Source organism: Equus przewalskii, chromosome 2 (assembly GCF_037783145.1).
Source record: "Equus przewalskii isolate Varuska chromosome 2, EquPr2, whole genome shotgun sequence".
In the NCBI taxonomy this organism is placed as follows: Eukaryota; Metazoa; Chordata; class Mammalia; order Perissodactyla; family Equidae; genus Equus; species Equus przewalskii.
The window spans coordinates 7,702,093-7,722,312 of NC_091832.1; the positions used below are offsets into that span (position 1 = coordinate 7,702,093).

The 20,220-nt window shown below is 37.0% G+C and overlaps 1 protein-coding gene across 7 annotated transcripts in view; it reads left to right on the top strand.

Moving 5' to 3' along the window:
• Positions 1–20,220, top strand: part of EPS15 (epidermal growth factor receptor pathway substrate 15) — a 129,618-nt gene that overhangs the window by 78,419 nt on the left and 30,979 nt on the right. For all 7 annotated transcript variants that reach the window (XM_070609674.1, XM_070609676.1, XM_070609675.1 and 4 more), the window contains exons 13-15: positions 2,047–2,119; positions 15,691–15,852; positions 16,257–16,454. In XM_070609674.1, the coding sequence (XP_070465775.1) occupies positions 2,047–2,119; positions 15,691–15,852; positions 16,257–16,454 (433 nt within the window). The remainder of the gene's footprint in view (positions 1–2,046; positions 2,120–15,690; positions 15,853–16,256; positions 16,455–20,220) is intronic.

Below are 20,220 nucleotides of genomic sequence, written 5' to 3' on the forward strand. Positions count from 1 at the left end.
CTATTTTTGTTATCTACCATGGGAAACAAGGAGCTGGATTGATATGGACCTTGTGTGGAATGCTCTGAGGATTTGGGCTGCAGGGAGGGGGCTAGGTTTTCATGTGATTTCTCTCTGACATGCTGCAGCAGGACTGAAAACACTCTTCTGCTCACATAAGGAGGAAAGAAAACATTTCCAAGATTGAGCTTGCAGGATTTGTGGAGTATATTTAGATTTTTCTTCCTGTGTTTTTCTGTTTTACCTAATTTTATAAGAGCCGTAAGTGGGGAATGACCTTTGCATAGTAAGTAGATTGAGGTATGGGGGGAACGGGCTGCAACAATGATTTGTATGGTAAGGGACTCTTTAAAATCTCCACGACATCGTGACCCACATTGGGACCCATCTGACCAACGGTTAGGGAGCTCCTTGGCCATCTGAAGTATTTAAAAGTAATAGTGTACAGAGTCAGGCCCGATGGTGCAGTGGTTAAGTTCACATGTTCCGCTTTCTTGGCCCAGGGTTCGGCAGTTTGGATCCCAGGTGCGGGCCTGCGTACTGCTTGTCAAGCCATGCTGTGGCAGGCGTCTCACATATAAAGTAGAGGAAGATGGGCACGGATGTTAGCTCAGGGTCAGTCTTCCTCAGCAAAGAGAGCACCATTGGTGGCAGATGTTAGCTCAGGGCTAATCTTCCTCAAAAAATAAAATAAAATAAAAAATAAAATTAGGAGCTTGCTTTTAAAAAAAAAGTAACAGTGTACAAATAGCTTTATTCTTGTGCTTTTTTTCTCCCGTACAAATCTTAAGAACATTGTGTCTACATATCCAAAACATTTGATTTTTGTGTACATTTAAAAATCTCACTTAAAAAAGGTGAAAAATATAAATGTAGCATGAGGTTGTCCCTTAAGCATCTCATTTGGTATAATTTTATCACTTTCTTATATGCTACAGCTTAATGGAGCCTGAGCTTATGTTTGGGTTATGTCTGGGACAAAACTGAAATATTGTCATGAAGCTCTAAGGAGAAACTCTGTGGTACTAGTCTGGAGGGCTCTTGAATGCCATCCTCCCTTCTTCCTGTTGCCTTTCCCCTACCCAAAAATGTGTTGCTGCAGAGTTCTATGGCTTTTTCTCTCATTTTGTGGAAGAGAAAAGAAAGTGAAGAAAGACTCTATGTGTGTGTGTGTGTGAGAGAGAGAGATTTCTGTACAAACAGGCAGTTAAATTTATGAAATCAGAAGAAATAGCTTTATTTTGTAATTCTGAACCTAAGGTTGCATAGGATTCTTTCATTAGGAATCCAGCTTTGATGGAACCATGTAAGAATTTAGATGATGTTTCAAAGTCAAAGTGGATCCTAGCATGTTTGATCTGAAGAGTAGAAAGAGATAAATACTAAATGTGATTGGTTGTTTTACTTATATACATTATTTTATATATTCGATCAATTGAGATTGATAGGTGGTCCTAAAATAGCTTTTTTAAACAGATGTGGTGTTTGATGGAGCAAATGGCCTGTGTATTGGCAATCTTTTCCATTTTCTCTATGTAGTTTCATTCTAAAATTGGTGCACACCAGTGATTTAAGGGGAAATTAACACTTCAGTAAGTGTCCTTTTCTTTAATATTGTTCATGTTTTTATTAGCCATTTTCATTTAATTTGACAGTGTTCTTAAGGGTTAAGCTTACAGAACTGATGCAGCCCCTCCTTTATTCCACCAGCAATTTTCATTGGACAGCATTTCCATAGCAACCGTGAGATCAGTGAAACCTGAGTGTTTCATTGATTATACTTCTCCTTGTCTTTTTTTAATCTATTCTCTTTTCACCACATTTTAGTGAGAAAGCGGTTTTGTTTTGGTTTTTTTTTCACTAACAGAGCTTATATTGATTTCTATTCCATAAATAATTAAAAGAGGGTAGAAAATCTGCCCTTCATTTAAGAATTGAATGTTTCACTATGTATTTAAAAAGCGATTCAGGATTAGGAGGATGGATAACCATACCGGCTGTAGCTGATGTTCTCAAATATTCTTGCATTGTTTGCTGGTCTTCTAGGGAAAAGAATAATGTGGAACAGGACCTTAAGGAGAAAGAAGATACTATTAAACAGAGGACAAGCGAGGTTCAGGTATGTGAACTGTAAAATTCGGTATTTCGTTTCTGACTTAGGATTCATTTTAAATGTATAGGGTGATTTACTATGTGATGGTTGTGGTATTGATGAGTAAGTCAAGGGAATACCTATGATTTATGTGGTATAAATATTTGTCTTTTGCAAAATGATTGTTTTTCTCTGAATTCTGGCCTGTGAAGATTACACTGCAATGAGAAAGCAGTATTTTTCAGCATAAATTTCTAGTTTTAAAAGTATTTTTAAGGTAATATTTACTTGCATGTTATATCATTAAAGGTAAGTTTGAATGACTTAAATGTAAATATTATTACACCAATAAAAATAAATGGGTGAGATCATCGTCGTCATCATCATCATCATCATAAAAACGCAAATTGCTTTTTCATGGATGTGAGTTTTTTTTAGCTAGGAGACCCACTATTTTAAAGTACTGTTTCTCATAATACTAGTAGGGTGAGAAATGATATGGAACAATTTAAAATAGCGTTATATAAGTTGCATAGCAACCAGGATATCTTAAACTTTGACATAAAGAGATTTAATTGATTTTCACTAAGTGCTGGGTTAAGTAGCTTCATTTTACAAATAGAAGAGACAGGAAAACTTCAGTTTCTGATTGGGAAATGATACAAAAAGGGGTATTTCAGACATTAAAAGCATAAAAAATTGGGCAGTGTTGCCTTTAGAGCAGTAAGCAGTGCATGTGACCATGTTATTGGGGCACCGTTTCCTGAATGCTGCACCAGCACATATAGGAGGTTGGGTGTAGAAGCCTTGGCAGCAGTTGCCAGTAAGAGCTCATGAATCGGCATTTCTTAACATGCTATTTGCGTGTTGGATTTCCCTGCTTATCTTGATAGTTTTAAATGGGTGAAAGCTCTAAATTATTAGGTCCATTGTTTTGTTTTGAAGTAGGACATTCACTGGAGATTGTCAATTAGATGGACTGTGTTATGGTGGGGAGAATGATTTACTGAGAGAATGAGGAAGCAGCCAGAGAGACTTCTTGTTGGAAGTTGATTCTCTTATTGGATGACTGCATATATTATATATTCTGGAATTTTTCTAAATTGATGCTAAAGTGATGCTACAGTCAGGAGATCATCACTAATATATTTTTCTTTGTGGCAATGAGATGAAAGGTGGTTACCTCATTACATTATTTTTGTGCAATTTTTGAGTTTCTTAAGAAATGCAAAAGTCATTGGTGAAAATAGTTTAAGAATGAAAGAGAAAATAATATACAGAAGTTTTTTCAATATGAAGAGATATAGTTACTGATATAATCTTGGACAGCTTCTAAGTTTAGCCAGATAATATTTCAAAGTACAAAGGTTTTTGCGATAGATAATATTTCATTATTTGTTTACATTTACCTGTTGATTTTTCCCTGCTGCATCTTTTGAGGATGTGAATTTAAATAGCCAGTTTAGAAGAACATTAAAATTTACATTGTTCCTTTCGGGCTAAATGCTATCGTTGAATATCTGATTTCTTATAATTATAGGAGTGTTCTTGTCAGTCAAAATTTCTTCGTGGGGCTGGCCCTGTGGCTGAGTGGTTAAGTTCGCGCTCTCCACTTCGGCGGCCCAGGATTTCGCCAGTTCGGTTCCTGGGCGCGGACGTGGCACCACTCATTAAGCCACGTTGAGGCAGCGTCCCACATGCCACAACTAGAAGGACCCACAACTAAAATACACACTATGTACTTGGGGGATTTGGGGAGAAAAAGCAGAAAAAAAAAAAAAGATTGGCAATAGATGTTAGCTCAGGTGCCAAACTTTAAAAAGAAAAATTTCTTCATGATTTGCTTGTCTTTCTTTACTTAGTGGTGATGATAAGATATATGTTAAATCTTAAGCTCTGCTAAATTAAAAATGTATGATTGGCAGAGGAAGTCTAAGTTGTTGAATGTTTCTGCATAGGGCGCTGTAAATAAAAGGCATCTTGGAGTATGGTTAGTACAGACCAAGTGGTAGTTGTTGAACATAAGTTCATTGAAAAAGAACATTGGATTAAAGTTTTGTATTAGTAGATTTATTAGTCATTCCACGCCAATACAAGTGTCTCTGTATTATCCATGGTAATGAGACAGTAGATGAAGAATGACATGGATAGTTGACATATACAAGTAATTGAAACTTCTTTTAGTGATCATTTTCAATTTTCTGAAGCACCAAACAACTTACCAGAAGTGGTAGTAAGTGGATTTCGTTACCTATTGAGTTAACTCTGATTTACCCTTTGATAATGACACACAGTCTAGGCATAATGTAGATAATTAAAATCTGTAAGTAACTCCAGCTCCTAGTGCTTATTTTCTAATTTCTATGGCAAAAGGTAGTTTACTGGAGCTGTTAATAAATAGCAGAATCAGAGAATTTGTATTTCACTGCTTCTTTTTGACCCTATTTTCTAGTAGGTGCTAATGAGAAATGCCAAAATGAAGACATCAGGGGAGAAGTAAGGGAATTTTGACCTATCCGTGAGAGTCTTCCTATCCAAACTTGGCTTTTCTGAGTGTTCTTGCTTTTTTCCATATTTATAAAGTCACAGATAATGATTATATGAGCTCATATCTCAAGCACAAAAATCAAACTTTCAAAGCCTCTTTAGATGGGACCAAAGCACCAAAGACTAGTTCTTTTTTGTTTGCTTTTCATTTCTATTAGTCTTCCTAATCCAATTAAATTAGAAAATCTGCTACAAAAATTTCTAAGTTTTTGTTTCCTGTCTATATTCCCATGTTCTACCATCTTGATAATTTTCAGTTCAAGATTTTTTTCTTGAAGACCAAACCAGTGATTAACTTCAAATGTTATTTCATGAGACGATCACCATTAACACATTTGAGGTACACTGCTAGTTCATCAAGTTCTATGCAGAAATTAGGCCCAAAGTGATCCAAGGGGGTTAAAACTATAAAAGGCCATTGTATCTCAAATGTTTATGGTTTGGGCTTTTTTGTTCTTGTGAAAGGGAAAAGGTAGACCCATATGCTTTTCTACTTTAAACTGCCTTATACAATTTTATTAAAATGTTTCTTCTGAGAAGTCAACAAATATTTAGGAATTCATCCTCATATGTATGCTTTCTTCAGTTTTGCGTAGGAGTTGTTAGGAACAACTTGATATCAGAAACTTGAATTCAGTTCGTGGTTCTGGCTCTTCCTAGGTTTGTGATCCTAAGTAAGTAATTTAACCACTCTACTCGTTAGTTTTCTCTTCTGCAGCGTGGCATAATAAAAATGCCAAATGCTTAGGGTTGCTGTAAGAACAAAATGAAATAATGTGGGTAAAGTGCCTCACAGAGTGATTGGCACCACCAGGTAAGAGTTCAGTAAATGCTCTAATTGGTAGTAGTTTTCTGTACACTACTGTCATCTCCTTTTTACTCTCCCTTCATCGTCAAGCTCTTTCTTCTCTGACTTCTGTCTTCACTTAGGGCTCTCTGCACATAGGACTCCAATTTGAAAATACTCATTTGTTTGTTTTTGTTTTTTGATATTGCTGCCACTTTAGCTACCAACATATTTTTCTCTTTTTTCTTTTTTTTTTGCTTTGTGTGGCCATTTTTCCCTTCCTATCCTTTCGTTAACCCTATTTAATCTGCTGTTTACCATGCCATTCTACTTTAATATTTCTCCCCAGGACTGGCAGTAATCAGAAGGCCAAATCCGTTGGTCCTTCCTGCATTGATTACTGCTTTCTTGGATTGCACTCTCCTACATATTCTCCTGCCTCTCTGACCCTTTGGTTTTGTTGCCTTTGCTAGGGACTGACTGACATATTCTCTCCCTTCCTCACCGTCTCCTTTCCTTCCTTTTCCATACCCTCTGTCATATGCTGATGGCTCCCAGATATTTATCAAGCCCTCAACTCTCCTGAGTGCCAGTCTCATATCTCCAGTTAGGCACTTTGGTGTTTATCATTTCAAAGTCAGTATGTCTAAAATGAGTCTCATCTTGTTGAAAAAAATTGGCTTCAATTTTGAACTTCCTATTTCTGTCAGTGTTTTTCTTTCTCACTACTGTCACCTTATCACCTAACATCTAAAATTTTAAAGTCAGGTTATAAGTGCTTAACCCATCCTCTTCTTCGCTTTCTTCCTAAACCAGTTTTAGTGTCATGACTCTCAAATGTGAAAATCCTTACTGCTACCCATCGCCACTGTTAATGATGGAAGGATGTCATACCTCATGGTTATATTGGAGGTAGAAAAAAAGATGAGATACAAACCCTCCTCTTGTACTACTTTATTTATTTATTTATTTTTGAGGAAGATTAGCCCTGAGCTAACATCTGCCACCAGTCCTCCTCTTTTTGCTGAGAAAGACTGACCCTGAGCTAACATCCTTGCCCATCTTCCTCTACTTTATATGTGGGACGCCTACCACAGCATGGCTTGATGAGCAGTGCCATGTCCGCACCTGGGATCCGAACTGGCGAACCCTGGGCCACTGAAGCGGAATGTGCGAACTTAACTGCTGCGCCAACGGGCCGGCCCTGTACTACTTTACTTTTTGATTGTCTGCCTCTGAACTGTGTGCTATACACATTCTCTTTCTTATTCCCAAATCTAGAATGTTCCCTACCTCCCTGCTTATGTGAATTCTGCCCAGGCCTGAAAGCCCAGCTCAAATCCCACCACTTCTCTAAAACTTTCCCTTCTCTGTCCCTTCAGTCTATACCGGTCTTTCCTGTGTTGGAACTCCCAGAGGAGTGTCCATACACTTATATGACCTCTGCAGTGTGTGACCTTATTGTGCTGGTTCAGTGTGTATGTATATAGATTCCAATATCTTCCAGCCTATGTTGTGAGTTCTTTAGCTTAGAAATTATAACTTAGATAATATCTTTCACTGTTTTTGGTAATATGTTGTTAGATGGAGGTAAATTTAAGGAAGCTGTTGACAATAGAAATGAATAAACTTCAATTTTGTGCATGAAATTAAAAATAGGAGAAGGTGCACCCAGACATCACAGGCAGAAAGAATTGGGAGCACAGCAGGTATGATGAAGAGTCAGACTTTTCCATATTGTTCTAACTGCCCTCATGCAAAAGAAACTCCCAATTATTTATACTTTATCAATAAGATCCAGTAATTCATAGTAATTGTCCATGTTTTTTTCATTTTAATTCACTTAGTTTTTTTTCTTAGATGAGAGGGATGACTTATTTTGGGTGGAAATAAAATTAGATACATGAGCTCAACATTCTTTTCCTAGCAGTAATGTTCTTAGAACATGCTGGGAAGCGTATGACTGGGAAATAAAGGCAGGTTGTTAGTGAGCTTTTCTAACACCCACCCCAGTTTGCTAGACTCCTTTTCTGTTCTTTGACTTCAACATCTTGCTCTGCATTTAATACTTTTTTATGTTAAGAATATGCCTATTACTTCCATTTTGAAAATTAGGCCAACATAATAAATGTACCTGATTATTTCTAGCTTTGGATTAGTCTATAGAGCTTTAAAAAAAATCAATTAAATGGTTAGCATTTTCTGTAAGATTACCGAGATACTTAAAATTCCCCTTGTTCTCTTTAATAATTCTTCATGCATAGCTATACTAGCATAAGTACCTGTCTGTATATATGCTTTGGGGTTTTTTTTAAGTAAGTGTTTTGTTCATAAATTAGTGTCCTTGTTTGCTTACTTTTACTTTGTATTTTATATGAAACAAATGCAAATTTATTCACATTGCTAATATTTCATAGGTTTACTGCTTCTTCAGTTGTACTACTGACTTGGGCTGCTAAAATGAATTATTTTACTCTTTAAGATAGCAAAGAGTTTTTATTGGGTTTGTTTAAATTTTATTTCCACTACCCTCGTAACCATGAAGTGTGGAGGGGTAGGGGTGAGTTTATTGTTTTCAGTAACTTGTGTGATTTCTAGAAAACAAGGCATTTTCCTTGAAATTTCTTTTTAAATAAAGCCAAGATCCCAGCTCAAGGATCCCTTGATTTCTAGACAAGAAACCTTGAATGTTGCTTGTTTTGTTTTTTTCTAAAACAAACCTTGGCACTGTATTACAGTAGTCTTGTTCACTTCATTCTTGCCCTTCTCTCATTGCTGCTATCCTCCTTTCTTTTGCTGTTGGTGGCGCAAGAAGCCAAGTAGAGCATGATCATGGAAAATAGGGGATAACTAGGAAGGCATCTGCAAACATCTTTAGTCACTCACTTGGTGGGATGGCATTTGATGGTACTGAGGTTGTGCACTGATTCAGGAGAGGATTTTCCCAAAGGGCTACCTTAAGGTAAAAGAAATTTATCCTACTTTAGTAGCAGACATTGTTTGCTAGGAGAACCTACCACTGCCCTAGTCACGGGTGGAGCGGTGGGGGGCTGGGGAGGGAGATGTCTGTCTGTTGCCTTCACTTAGTCTCAGGATAAGTAAATCTGTACCAAAATAAAATAGCCAAGTATATCTGGATACTGATATTGATGTGGAAATCGCATTGCAGTGGTGGTAGCCCTACAAGTAATTTTGCAGTGAAATTTGATTCTTATTCTTGTTAGTGTGTGTGTTTGCATCTGTTCATGTTGATTTTGTGTAGTTTAATAATTTTAAGTCTGCTTCCTGAAAAAGAAAAGACCCTTTTGTGTATATATTAGTGTTGGAATTTTTTTAGAGAAGCTCTTTTCTCATATTTAGAAATAGACATGGAGAAACATTAATTACAATGAATTTTAATATGGACATCTATCCAGCTGAAAATATATCATTAATGTGGGGCATTTTCTCAGTAACCGTTCTCTTAAAGGCCTGTACTGTTGTGTTACTATGTAGATTTTTACTGTAGCTAAGAAGTGAGCTTGGGAAATGTGAGTGAATATGTTTGTTCTTTGGAAGAGAAAGGGCAAGAGTGAGTAAATATTGCATTGGCTTGTTTATTCCCTTTCTTCTTGCATAAACCCCTCTTCTAATGTGTTTAAAGTGGCTCACTAAAAATACTGGTTTTGAAAAATTGTTCAGTTTATTAAAGGAAATCCTACTATTGGTAGTTCTTACATAAAAATTCAGTTATATCGGTATATTTTTATATTGATAGGAATCTACAAGAGATAGGTGATTCTTAAAAAACTGCAAACTTGACATTTTCTGATTGTGGAAGTAACATGAGTCCATTAGTAACCCTGTAAAATATAGAAAATTATTTTAAAAACCCCACAATTTCACAGTTGTAGGGAGAGCCATTGTTAACATTTTGCTGTATTTTTATGAATATACCTAAATGGCTTTATATTTATTTCTGATCATACTCTACATGCCTTTGTATTCAGCGTTTAAAAATTAGCATTATGTCCTAGACATTTTCTTATATTATATGACCTTTTTAAGGTAAATTTTATTTTTCTTAATTGGATTTGCAATAAAAACAGAGACATCAAAATTACATCTAATTGTAAAGGCTAGATGTGATTAGAGATCTGAAGGTCCAACATTTTTCTTTGGGGTTTGAGAGAGGGTAGGAAATTGGACTACAATATTTGAGGATAGGAATAGGTAACAGATATTTTTCCTGTTCCCAACTCTGAACATTTTTAATTGAAAGAGAAAAAAATGTTTCCTAGGATTCTTAAAAAAATGCTTTTTAGTCAGCATATCATTATATATAAACTATATAATAACTTTATGAACAGAGTAAGGTATTTATAATGGATTATATTCCCAAACTAATAAAATTACTTTAGATCTGCAGGTGGCATTCTTTTAAAATATTTTATAATTGAATTATAAGAATTTTTCAAACCACTGTGGTTTTTCAAGCTACTGTGTTAAAATGAAGCTGTTGTTTTGCCCTCATGAAAGGTAAGAATAGCAATTAATATAATGTAAAAAAGCAAGTAAGCTTGAAAACACAAGAAAGGTATATGCCACAGTGACATGCTAATGCAGTAAAAGTTATTTTTGTATGATGGAAATTTTCTTTTCTTTTCTTTTCTTTTCTTTTTTGGTGAGGAAGATTTGCCTGAGCTAATATCTGCTACCAATCTTCGTCTTCTTGTATGTGAGCCACCTCCATGGCATGGACACTGACAGATGAGTGGTGTAGGTCTGCCCCCAGGAACTGAACCCGGGTGGCTGAAGCAGAGCCCACTGAACTTAACTACTAGGCCACCAGGGCTGACCCATATAATGGAAATTTTAAATGTCAGATCAGTCTTGGTCTATGACTGTAAAAGTATTGAATCAGGATAGAAATTTAGGTGGTATTTTAATTTAACAAAAAGTGTTTATCATAGGTCAGTTTGAGGCTAATAGTAGTATTTGGCTATAGTTTAAATGCAGAGTGAAGCATTTCACGTTATATTAAAAGAATATAAAGTCCTTTTTTTCTGTCAGCCTCAGGCACATTTCCAAAGTTTCCCTCAGATCCTAGAATCCTTGTGATAGTTACAAATCATTCTTAATTGATCGTCTGGAACATGCTAGGCATTCTGCTAGGTTGCAGAACCTCAAAGAAAGATGAGGCATTGGCTCTTTCCTTCAGCAGTTTATTATTTAGGGGTAGCTATAATACAATGTGGTAAGTGTGGTAATAGAGGTTGGGTACAAACTGCCACCAGAGCACGGGTAAAGGAAGCTCCAGGTGGGTCAGAGGAGATGTGGCTGGGCCTCGAAGAAAGAATAGTGAGTTTCCAGGTAGCGATGGTGTAGAAGGGCATTCCAGGCAGAGGAGATGGCTTAGGAAAGGAACAGGAACATTGAAATGTATTGCGTCTTGGAGAAAGAGGAGGGTCTGTTGGGTCTGAGGCACAGGTGAATATGAGGGGAGAAAGACAGTGGAAGAAGAGGAAGGATAACATGGGCCCAGAGTTTGAAAGTTTTAATGTGTCTTGTAGCCAGTTTTACTTCATCCCACAGATAAGAGGGAACCATCATATATTTTTGAAAGAGCAGAGTGATTAAAGAAATTTCCTTTGCAATGAGTTATTTTTTAAGGAAGTTGGACATTTGGAATGCAAAGAAACAAAGGCAGAAAAACCGATTATGAAACAAGGCGGGCTGGAAATGAAGACCAGCATGTATTTATTGAGAACCAGTGCTAGGTACATCTCTAAAGCTATATCTCTATTTTGAGTGTGGATCAGTTAACAGTATAGGCAGGGTTAAAAATTTAGGCGTGCTGGTAAATTAATGATAAAGTGCTAGTGGAGCTTACCGTTATGAATTGATAATCACATAGACTCATGGAATGTTAGCATGAGAAGAGTCTTTCGTGATCATCCATTGTGTTGGCCTCTTTAAAGGAATTTTATGTGTGTGTGTGTGAGGAAGATTGGCCCTGAGTTAACATCTGTTGCCAGTCTTCCTCTTTTTTTCTCCCCAAAGCTCTAGTACATAGTTGTATATCCTAGCTCTAGGTCATTCTAGTTCTTCTGTGTGGGATGCTGCCACAGCTTGGCTTGATGAGCAGTGCATAGGTCCGTGCCCAGGATCCAAACTGGCAAACCCTGGGCCACCAAAGCAGAGTGCATGAACTTAACCACTTGGCCACAGAGCTGGCCCCAGGAATTCTTTATTGTTTGTTTTTTCTTTTTGGTAAGGGAGAATGGCCCTGAGCTAACGTCTGTTGCCAGTCTTCCTCCTTTCTTCTTTTTTGTTTCTCCCCAAAGCCCCGGTACGTAGTTGTGTATCTTAGCTGCAAGTCCTTCTAGTTCTTCCTTGTGGGATGCCTCCACAGCATGACTTGATGAGTGGTGTGTGGGTTCATGCCCAGGATCTGAACTGGCAAACGCTGGGCTGCTAAAGTGGAAGGTACAAACTTAACCGCTACACCACCAGGCCAGCCCCAGAAATTTTGTAAAGAAAGCAGCATGATAGTAGTTGTATTTTTAGGTTAATCAGTTGAGAAAATACAAGATAAAAAGCAGTTATTAAAGGCATTGTACAATGTTTTCTTTAATTGCAGAAGCATGTACATGTATTTGAAAAATAGTGGCACACACATGTGAGATATTTTGTCTACAGACAGTATATAGCATAGTATTTTAGAACTCAAACTCTAGAATGAGAACCAAGTTTGAATCAATCGCTTGTTATAGTTAACTATAACTTTAGACAAGTCACTGGCGCATCTGTACATCAGTTTTCTCATCTATAAAATGTGAGTAGTAATAGGACCTACTTCATAGATCTGTCGTAGGGATTATAATTGAGTTAATATATGTAAAGAGCCGGAAACAGTACCTAATGCATTGTAAGTGCTATTGAAAGTGTTTACTATTATGATGATGCTGCTGTCTTGTCTAAATCGTGCAATAAGTCAGAGACCTCCTCCTGATAAGTATTTCTTCCATTGTTCTTATATTCTTATTCTGATGAATGATTATTGGGGTCTTTGAATAGTATGTTATTGAAAAGATATTGTTATTTTTAGGAATTTGTGTTCGCAGTTTTATTTCACCCTCTTTGAGATCTCTGCCCACCTCCTGTCAACACATGCCTTAGAGTTATCTTTCTCACTTGTGGTTCCTGGAGAGAATTAAGTCCTAATTCCCTACAGAATCCTTTAAATATAGTGAGTTAACCTCTCTCCTCTGCATCTACAATGGTAATAATAATGTACCATTCTTTGGAGAATGGGAAAATAGTCACTCAAATGCTTTTTCTGTGGTTCAGATGAGGAACCCCAATTGTCAGAGGACAAGTAAATCAAACCATCTTGGCTGCTGTGTTTCATAGTAGTAATGATAATGGCTGTGGCTGCTTTCATCTATCTCCCACAGTCTCCTTTGTATCTTTTTAAAATAGACTTTATTTTTCTAGAGCAGTTTTAGCTTCACAGCAAAATTAAGCAGAAGGTACAGAGATTTCCCATTGTATTTTTTTTTAATCTCTGTAGCCTTTATTATTAAGCATAAGGTCTGTCACCTAGATGAATAAATAAATATAGCATTTTCAAAATGGTTGGTGGTTTTTTGTTCTAAGAAATTCTTTCTTACAGTGGGATCTGTATTTTCTTCTATACATTTTAGAGTTTTGTCTTTCACATTTGGGTCTGTCATATGCCTGGAATTTGTTTTTCAGTTTGGTATGATTTAGAAACTTACTTCAGTTTTTTTTTTTCCTTTTTGCCATATGGGTTTGTCCAGCATTGTTTACTGAATAGTTAGTTCTCTTTTCCTCCAGTTAATTTTAATGTCATGTCTTCGCATCATTTTTTCTGTGTATGCCTACATCTGTGTCTGAATTCTCTTTTCTGTTTCTTTGATCGTTTTGTCTATCCTTGCATCAACACCAAACTGTCTTAATATTTTAGTTTTCCAATAATCTATAATATCTAGTAGGGTAAGTCCATTAACATTTTATAATGCTGTTTTTTCTCATTGTTCTTCCAAATATGTTTTAGAATCAGCTTGTCATGCCCCTTGAAAAACCTTGTTAGGATTTTCATTGAAATATATAGATTAATTAGGAGAGAGCTGACGTCTTTATGATGGCATTCATTGCTCACTGAATGTTTATATGGAGTACCTCTTGTATACTGGGAACTGGGAATACAGCAGTGAACAAAACTCAAATATCCATGGACTTGTGGAGCTTACATTCTAGTGGAAGGAAAGACTATAAACAAGAAGAAAAAAATTATATGCTCTGTTATTCATAATAGCCGAAAACTGGGAGCAGTCTAAATGTCCATCAAATGTATATCCATACAGTGGAATACTACTCGGCAATAAAAAGTAACTATTTATACATGCAACAACACAGATGAATCTCAAAAATAGGTATAAGAAGCCACATGCAGTAGAATACGTGTTATATGATTCCATTTATGTGGAATTTCTACAAAAGGCAAAACTATAGCAACAGAAAGCAGGTCATTGGTTGCCTGGGGCTTGAAATGGGAATGAGGATTGATTGCAAAAGAGTATGAGGGAACTTTTTAGGTGATGGAAGTGTTCTAAAACTGGATTGTGGTGATCATTACACAACTATATAGATTTACTAAATCTTCAATTGTATACTTAGAATGGGCAAATTTTATGGTATCTAAGTTATACCTCAATAAAGCTGTTTAAAAGAATTCTTTTATGCCAACACAGATAAAGCTTGAAAACATGCTAAGTCACAAAGAAGCCATTCACAAAATATCACATGTTGTATGATTCCATTTATGTAAAATATCCAGAACAGGGGCCAGGCCAGTGGCACAGTGGTTAAGTGCACACGTTCCGCTTCGGGGGCCCAGGGTTCACCGGTTCAGATCCCAGCTGCAGACATGGCACCACTTGGCAAGCCATGCTGTAGTAGGCATCCCACAAATAAAGTAGAGGAAGATGGGCACCGATGTTAGCTCAGGGCCAGTCTTCCTCAGCAAAAAAGAGGAGGATTTGCAGCAGATGTTAGCTCAGGGCTAATCTTCCTCAAAAAAAAAAATCCAGAATGGACAAAGCTATAGAGATAGAAAGTAGATTGGTAGTTGCCTAGGTCTGAGGTGATCAAGAGGGAAATAGGGAGTGACTTGCTTATGGGTATGAAGTTTCTTTTTGGAGTGATGAAAACGTTCTAAAATTGTTGTGATGGTTGCACAACTTTCTAAATATACTAAAAACCATTGAATTGCATACCGTTTAAATGGGGGATTTTTATGGTATGTGAATTCTCTCAAAGCTGTTCTAGAAAATAAAATTATATGCTATATATGAAGGAGAATTAGGGGAGGGAGGTGGTGGGTGGTGGTGGTGAGGAAGGCCTCAATGAGAAGGTAACAATTGAACAAAGACTTGAAAGAGCTGAGGGGTTGAGCTGTCTGGATACCTGGAGAAGGAACTTTCTAGGAAGAGGGGATAATCAGTGAAAGATCCTGAGAAGGGAGTGTATCTGGCATGTTTGAGGAGCAGCAGTGAGGCCAGTGTGGCTGAAATAGAATGAGCAAGAGAGAAAGCAATAGGAGAAGAAGTTAGGAGATGGGATCATGTTAGGGCCACTGAAAGGAGTTTGGTTTTTACAATAAAGGAGATGGGAAGTCGCTGCAGAGTTTTGCGTAGAGGAGTGACATCTTCTGACATAGGTTTTTAACAGTGGCTGCTGTGCTGAAAATAAACTGAAAGGTAGCATGGATGGAAGCAGGGAAACCCATTAGAAGGCAGCAGTCTAGGAGAGAGAGAAAAGTGACTTGGACCAAGGTTGAAGAAAAAAGTGGTCAAATTCTGAATATATTTTGAAGGAAGAAGCAGCAAGATTTGCTTGACAGATTGGAGATGAGATGTGAGAGGAAGAGAAGAGTCAAAGAAGATCTGTATTTTTTGGCCAGAGAAGCTGAGAGGGGGAAGATGTAGGGGAAATGCCAGGAGTTCTGTTTTTGAGTGTTAGAGAAGCTCCTCAGACATTGAAGGAGAGATCTGAGTAAGCAAATTGGATTTCTAAATCTGGAGTGGAGGGAAGAAGTCCTCAAGTAAAGATTGTATTTAAAGCTGCGAGTCCTCCAGCCCACCAACACTGTACTTAGTAAGACTAGACTTTATTTCCCTCAAGATAAACTTTTAAAAATTGTTAACCTTCCCCTGGCTCCAAAGAGAATAAATACGTTAATTTTCTTCTATTTCAGGATCTTCAAGATGAAGTTCAAAGGGAGAATACTAATCTGCAAAAACTACAGGCGCAGAAACAGCAAGTACAGGAACTCCTTGATGGACTGGATGAGCAGAAAGCCCAGCTGGAGGAGCAACTCAAGGAAGTCAGAAAGAAATGTGCCGAGGAGGCCCAGCTGGTAAAGTCTGGCTGATGATTGCCGTCTGTGTCTATGCCTTAGTTGCTTTTCCTGACTTAAGATGGAAACATTCTCTGCTGCTTGTTGTCGTTAGGTGGCAGGTCTGGTCAACAGTTTGGGCACATGAAGGAAATGGAGCATGGTTCATCCAGAAATTACAGGCCCTCTTTAGGGGAAATAGGGCACTTAATGTGCTATTTTTCCAAATTTTAGTTGGAAGTACGGTATATCACCCCTTCTACTCTCCTCTAACTGTCCCCTAATTGCCCTTTTCTACCAAAAATATGCATCGAAAAACACTAAAATAGTAAACTAAACAAATATAAAAATATTGCATTATGGAACATGTTAATGACATTTCTTTTTTTAATCCCCCTTTCTTCCAATTTACCTCCATATTACAGATCTCATCTCTGAAAGCTGAATTAACTAGTCAAGAATCGCAGATCTCCACTTATGAAGAAGAGCTGGCCAAAGCTAGGGAAGAGCTGAATCGCCTACAACAAGAGACGGCAGAACTGGAGGAGAGTGTGGAGTCAGGGAAGGCTCAGCTGGGACCTCTTCAGCAGCACCTGCAAGATTCACAGCAGGAAATCAGTTCAGTAAGTCTTTGTGGCAGCAAGAAATACACTCAAATGGGCTCTCATGTGTCCTTTTAGTAAATAATACTTCCTCAACTTTTCCTTCTTCTCCCTCTGCCTAGTTTATTATTCATTTTTTCAGTCATTTTATACAAAAATAGGTTTCTTGTCGCCTGTTGTGAGTTAAAACTATCATACACTTGTACATCTGATGATTATCATTGGAGTCATGGTTAAGAGTGTAGGCTTGGGGCCGGCCCCGTGGCCGAGTGGTCAAGTTCACGCACTCCGCTTCTGCCACCCAGGGTTTCACTAGTTCAGATCCTGGGCGCGGGCATGACACCACTCGTTAGGCCATGCTGAGGCGGTGTCCCACATGCCACAACTAGAAGGACTCACAACTAAATTATACAACTATGTACTGGGGGGATTTGGGGAGAAAAAGCAGAAGGAAAAAAAAAAGTGTGGGGTTTATAGTTAGATGGTTTAGGTTTAAGTGCTGGCTCTGCCACTTACTGCCTGAATTATCTTAGTATCAGATTCCTCATCTTTGAAAGTGGAGCGTGAACAGCACCCTACCTCCTAGTGCTGCTGCAGGGATTAAATGAGGCAAAACCTGTGAGACATTTTAGCATAGTTTGGTATATAAATGCTCAGTAAGTAATGCTTATTTTTATAAATAATAATGTGATGTCTTCCTTTTTGTGTTCTAATCCTAAAAGTAATTTTGCTCATGAAAAACTTTATTTTTTTTAATTAGGAAATTGTTCTTTATACAGATAAATGTGCAGTATTGTGGTGGGTCCAGAGGATAGATTCTTTGCTTTGTTATTTCTAGGCTTCCCTAAATGGAGAATAATATTTTGTAGAATGATGGTTAGATAGAAGCAAAGAGATCATGTAGTCCATTCCTTTCATTTTGAATTTGAATAGACTGAAGCAAAGGAAGGTTAAGTAACTTGCCTATGGTTACATACCCTTTTTTTTTTTATTAATTTTTTTGAGGAAGATTTGCCCTGAGCTAACGTCTACTGCCAATCTTCCTCTTTTTGCTGAGGGAGACTGGCCCTGAGTTAACATCTGCACCCATCTTCCTCTACTTTATATGTGGGATGCCTACCACAGCATGGCTTGACAAGTAGTGTGTAGGTCTGCACACGGGATCCGACCTGGTGAACCCTGGGCCACGGAAGCAGAACGTGTGAGCTTAACCACTGTGCCACTGGGCTGGCCCCATTATGTACCCTTTAAAAGAGCCACAGCCTAGAATCCAGTTCTTCTCAAACCTAGTCCAGTGTTCTCAGTTAATTATTATATATAATGAAGTCCTTCCCCTCGATATGCTTCCTTCCTCCCTCTTGTGTAGCAGATGAATACCTACTCACTCATCTTGCAAGATGTAGCTTAACTTCTTATTTCTGTATGGCATTTTTTGAATGCGGCCTTTATTGGACTCTATACTTCTGTTCTAGCAACAGTAACGTTTTTCCTTGTACATTTGTTTATGTGTCTACCTCCCTCAGCCAACTGAGCTTTTTGGTCTAGGAACTTCAACATTTTTTTTATCTCTATCATTTAGCGCAGGTTCTTGTGCAGGTGTAGAGCTACTCAATAAACACATAACCCAAAAGAAAGTTATCCTAGTGGGAATGCTACCAGATGAATGGATATTCTTTAACATAGTTTTCTTCTTTGAATTTTTAAGAAAACTGTATTTTTTGAGGTATAATTTACATACCATAAAATTCACAGGTTTTAAGGGTACAGTTCAGTGATTTTCAGTAAATTTAGAGTTGTTCAAACATCACAATTCAGTTTTAGAACATTTCTAAGACTCCCAAAAGATCCATTGTGCCCATTAGTAGTCAGTCCCTACTCCTACCCCTAGATAACTACTAATATGCTGTCTGTTTCTATAAGCTTGCCTTTTCTGAGCACTTCATGTAGATGAACTCAGACACTATGTAGTCTTTCTAATGTGGTTTCTTTCACTTAAGGCAATATTTTGAGGCTCATCCATTTTGTAGCATATATTAACATTATGTTACATTCTATGTTTATAAAGTATTCTGTTTATTCATTCACCAGTTAATGGGGATTTGGATTCTTTCTACTTGTTGGTTATTATGAATACCACTATGAACATTTACATACAATTCTTTATGTGGATTTATGTTTTCATTTCTCTTGGTTATATTTAACTTTTTTGAATTTTAAATTCCAAATTGTTTTCCAAAGTGGCTGGACCATTTTACATTCCCTCTAGCAATATAAGAGGGTTCCAGTCTCTCGTCATTCTTACCAGCACTTTTCTTGTTTGTCTTTTCACCTGTAGTCATTCTAATAGGTGTAAAGTGGTATCTCATAGCATTTTTGATGTGCATTTCTCTAATGACTAGTGATGTTGAACATCTTTTCATGTGCTTGTTAGCCATGTGTATCCTCTTGTATGAAATGTCTGTCTTTTGCCCATTTTTAAAAATTGGGTTGTCTTATTATTATTAAATTACAAGAGTTTTTAAAAAATATATTCTGGGTGTAAGTCCTTTATCAGATATTTGATTTGCAAATAATTTCTCCCAATCTCTGGCTTGTCTTTTCCTTTTCTTTTCTTTGACTTTTTTTGAAAGGGCACTTCTTTCAAAGGAAGGAGTATAAATGAGAAAGTAGAAAGGACTCTGGGTATTATAAATTATCACAGAGAAATTAAAACAGTGTTTGAGAGCTAGGAAAATAGCCTCAGCAAACTATACTACCAAGTATGTTTGGTATCCTTGTGTCTTATCTCCAAACCTTGAGAATAAACGTACCGATTTCTTATATTTGACTCAGTGACTTATGTGTCTTTCCCACAGAGGGCAGTATATTCCCATGGGTCTATAAACATGAAAGTCCAATTGTAAATTAAGCAGAGACTTTTATTGCTCTTTAAAGCTCTAAATTATAGCTTTTCTGCAAAAAGGAATAACTAAAGAAAATTTTTCTGACTTGCTGAATCTTCATCTTTACTTTTTATCATGTATTTGCAGCAAGGAAAAAAGCAAAGAACCTCTGACACTATGTTTATACAATGTATACTACTTTTATTCAAGTATTCATGGCATTCTAATAGTTATTGCACTTCTTTTGCACAATTTGCAAAGAGCTTGTGTTAGTTGCTTGGTTTATTTTTCTGTATCCTCTTAAGTTTACACAGAGACTAAGGAAGAACACAGGCTTAGTGACAGGTGTGTGAGAGAGCCAGACACAAGAAACCCTAGTTTTGTTCAAGATTCTGTTGATTATCTCAGAAACAACTTTAAGGGACAAACTGTCCTAAATAGAACTATTTGATAGGCAAGTATTTCTACTTACTGCTTCACCTCTATGATGGGTATTATTTTAGTGTTAAGCTTTTAAAATTTAGATTGCAGGATTGTACAGATACTGAAATTGATTTAACGGTCATGATAAAAAAAATTTTTAATGAAATAAGAGAAAATAGGAAACATCAGAGTGCATTATATACAGTAAGGATAAATATTACTTCATGAAACTTGTTTCACCACTGTGCATGTATGTGTGTGTATAATTATATATATGCATGTGTGTGTCTTTATTATATGTGTGTGTTGATGTATACACACACACATACAGAGGCACATCCAAATATATACATTATATATATTTACTGGGTTAGGATGTAAAATCTGTTTCTTTTCTATAGATTATAGTAAAAAGAAATGTTTTCAAGCCACAGCTCTATAGCTCTAAGAATATATAAGGCGTATGCTCTGTTACAAATGTG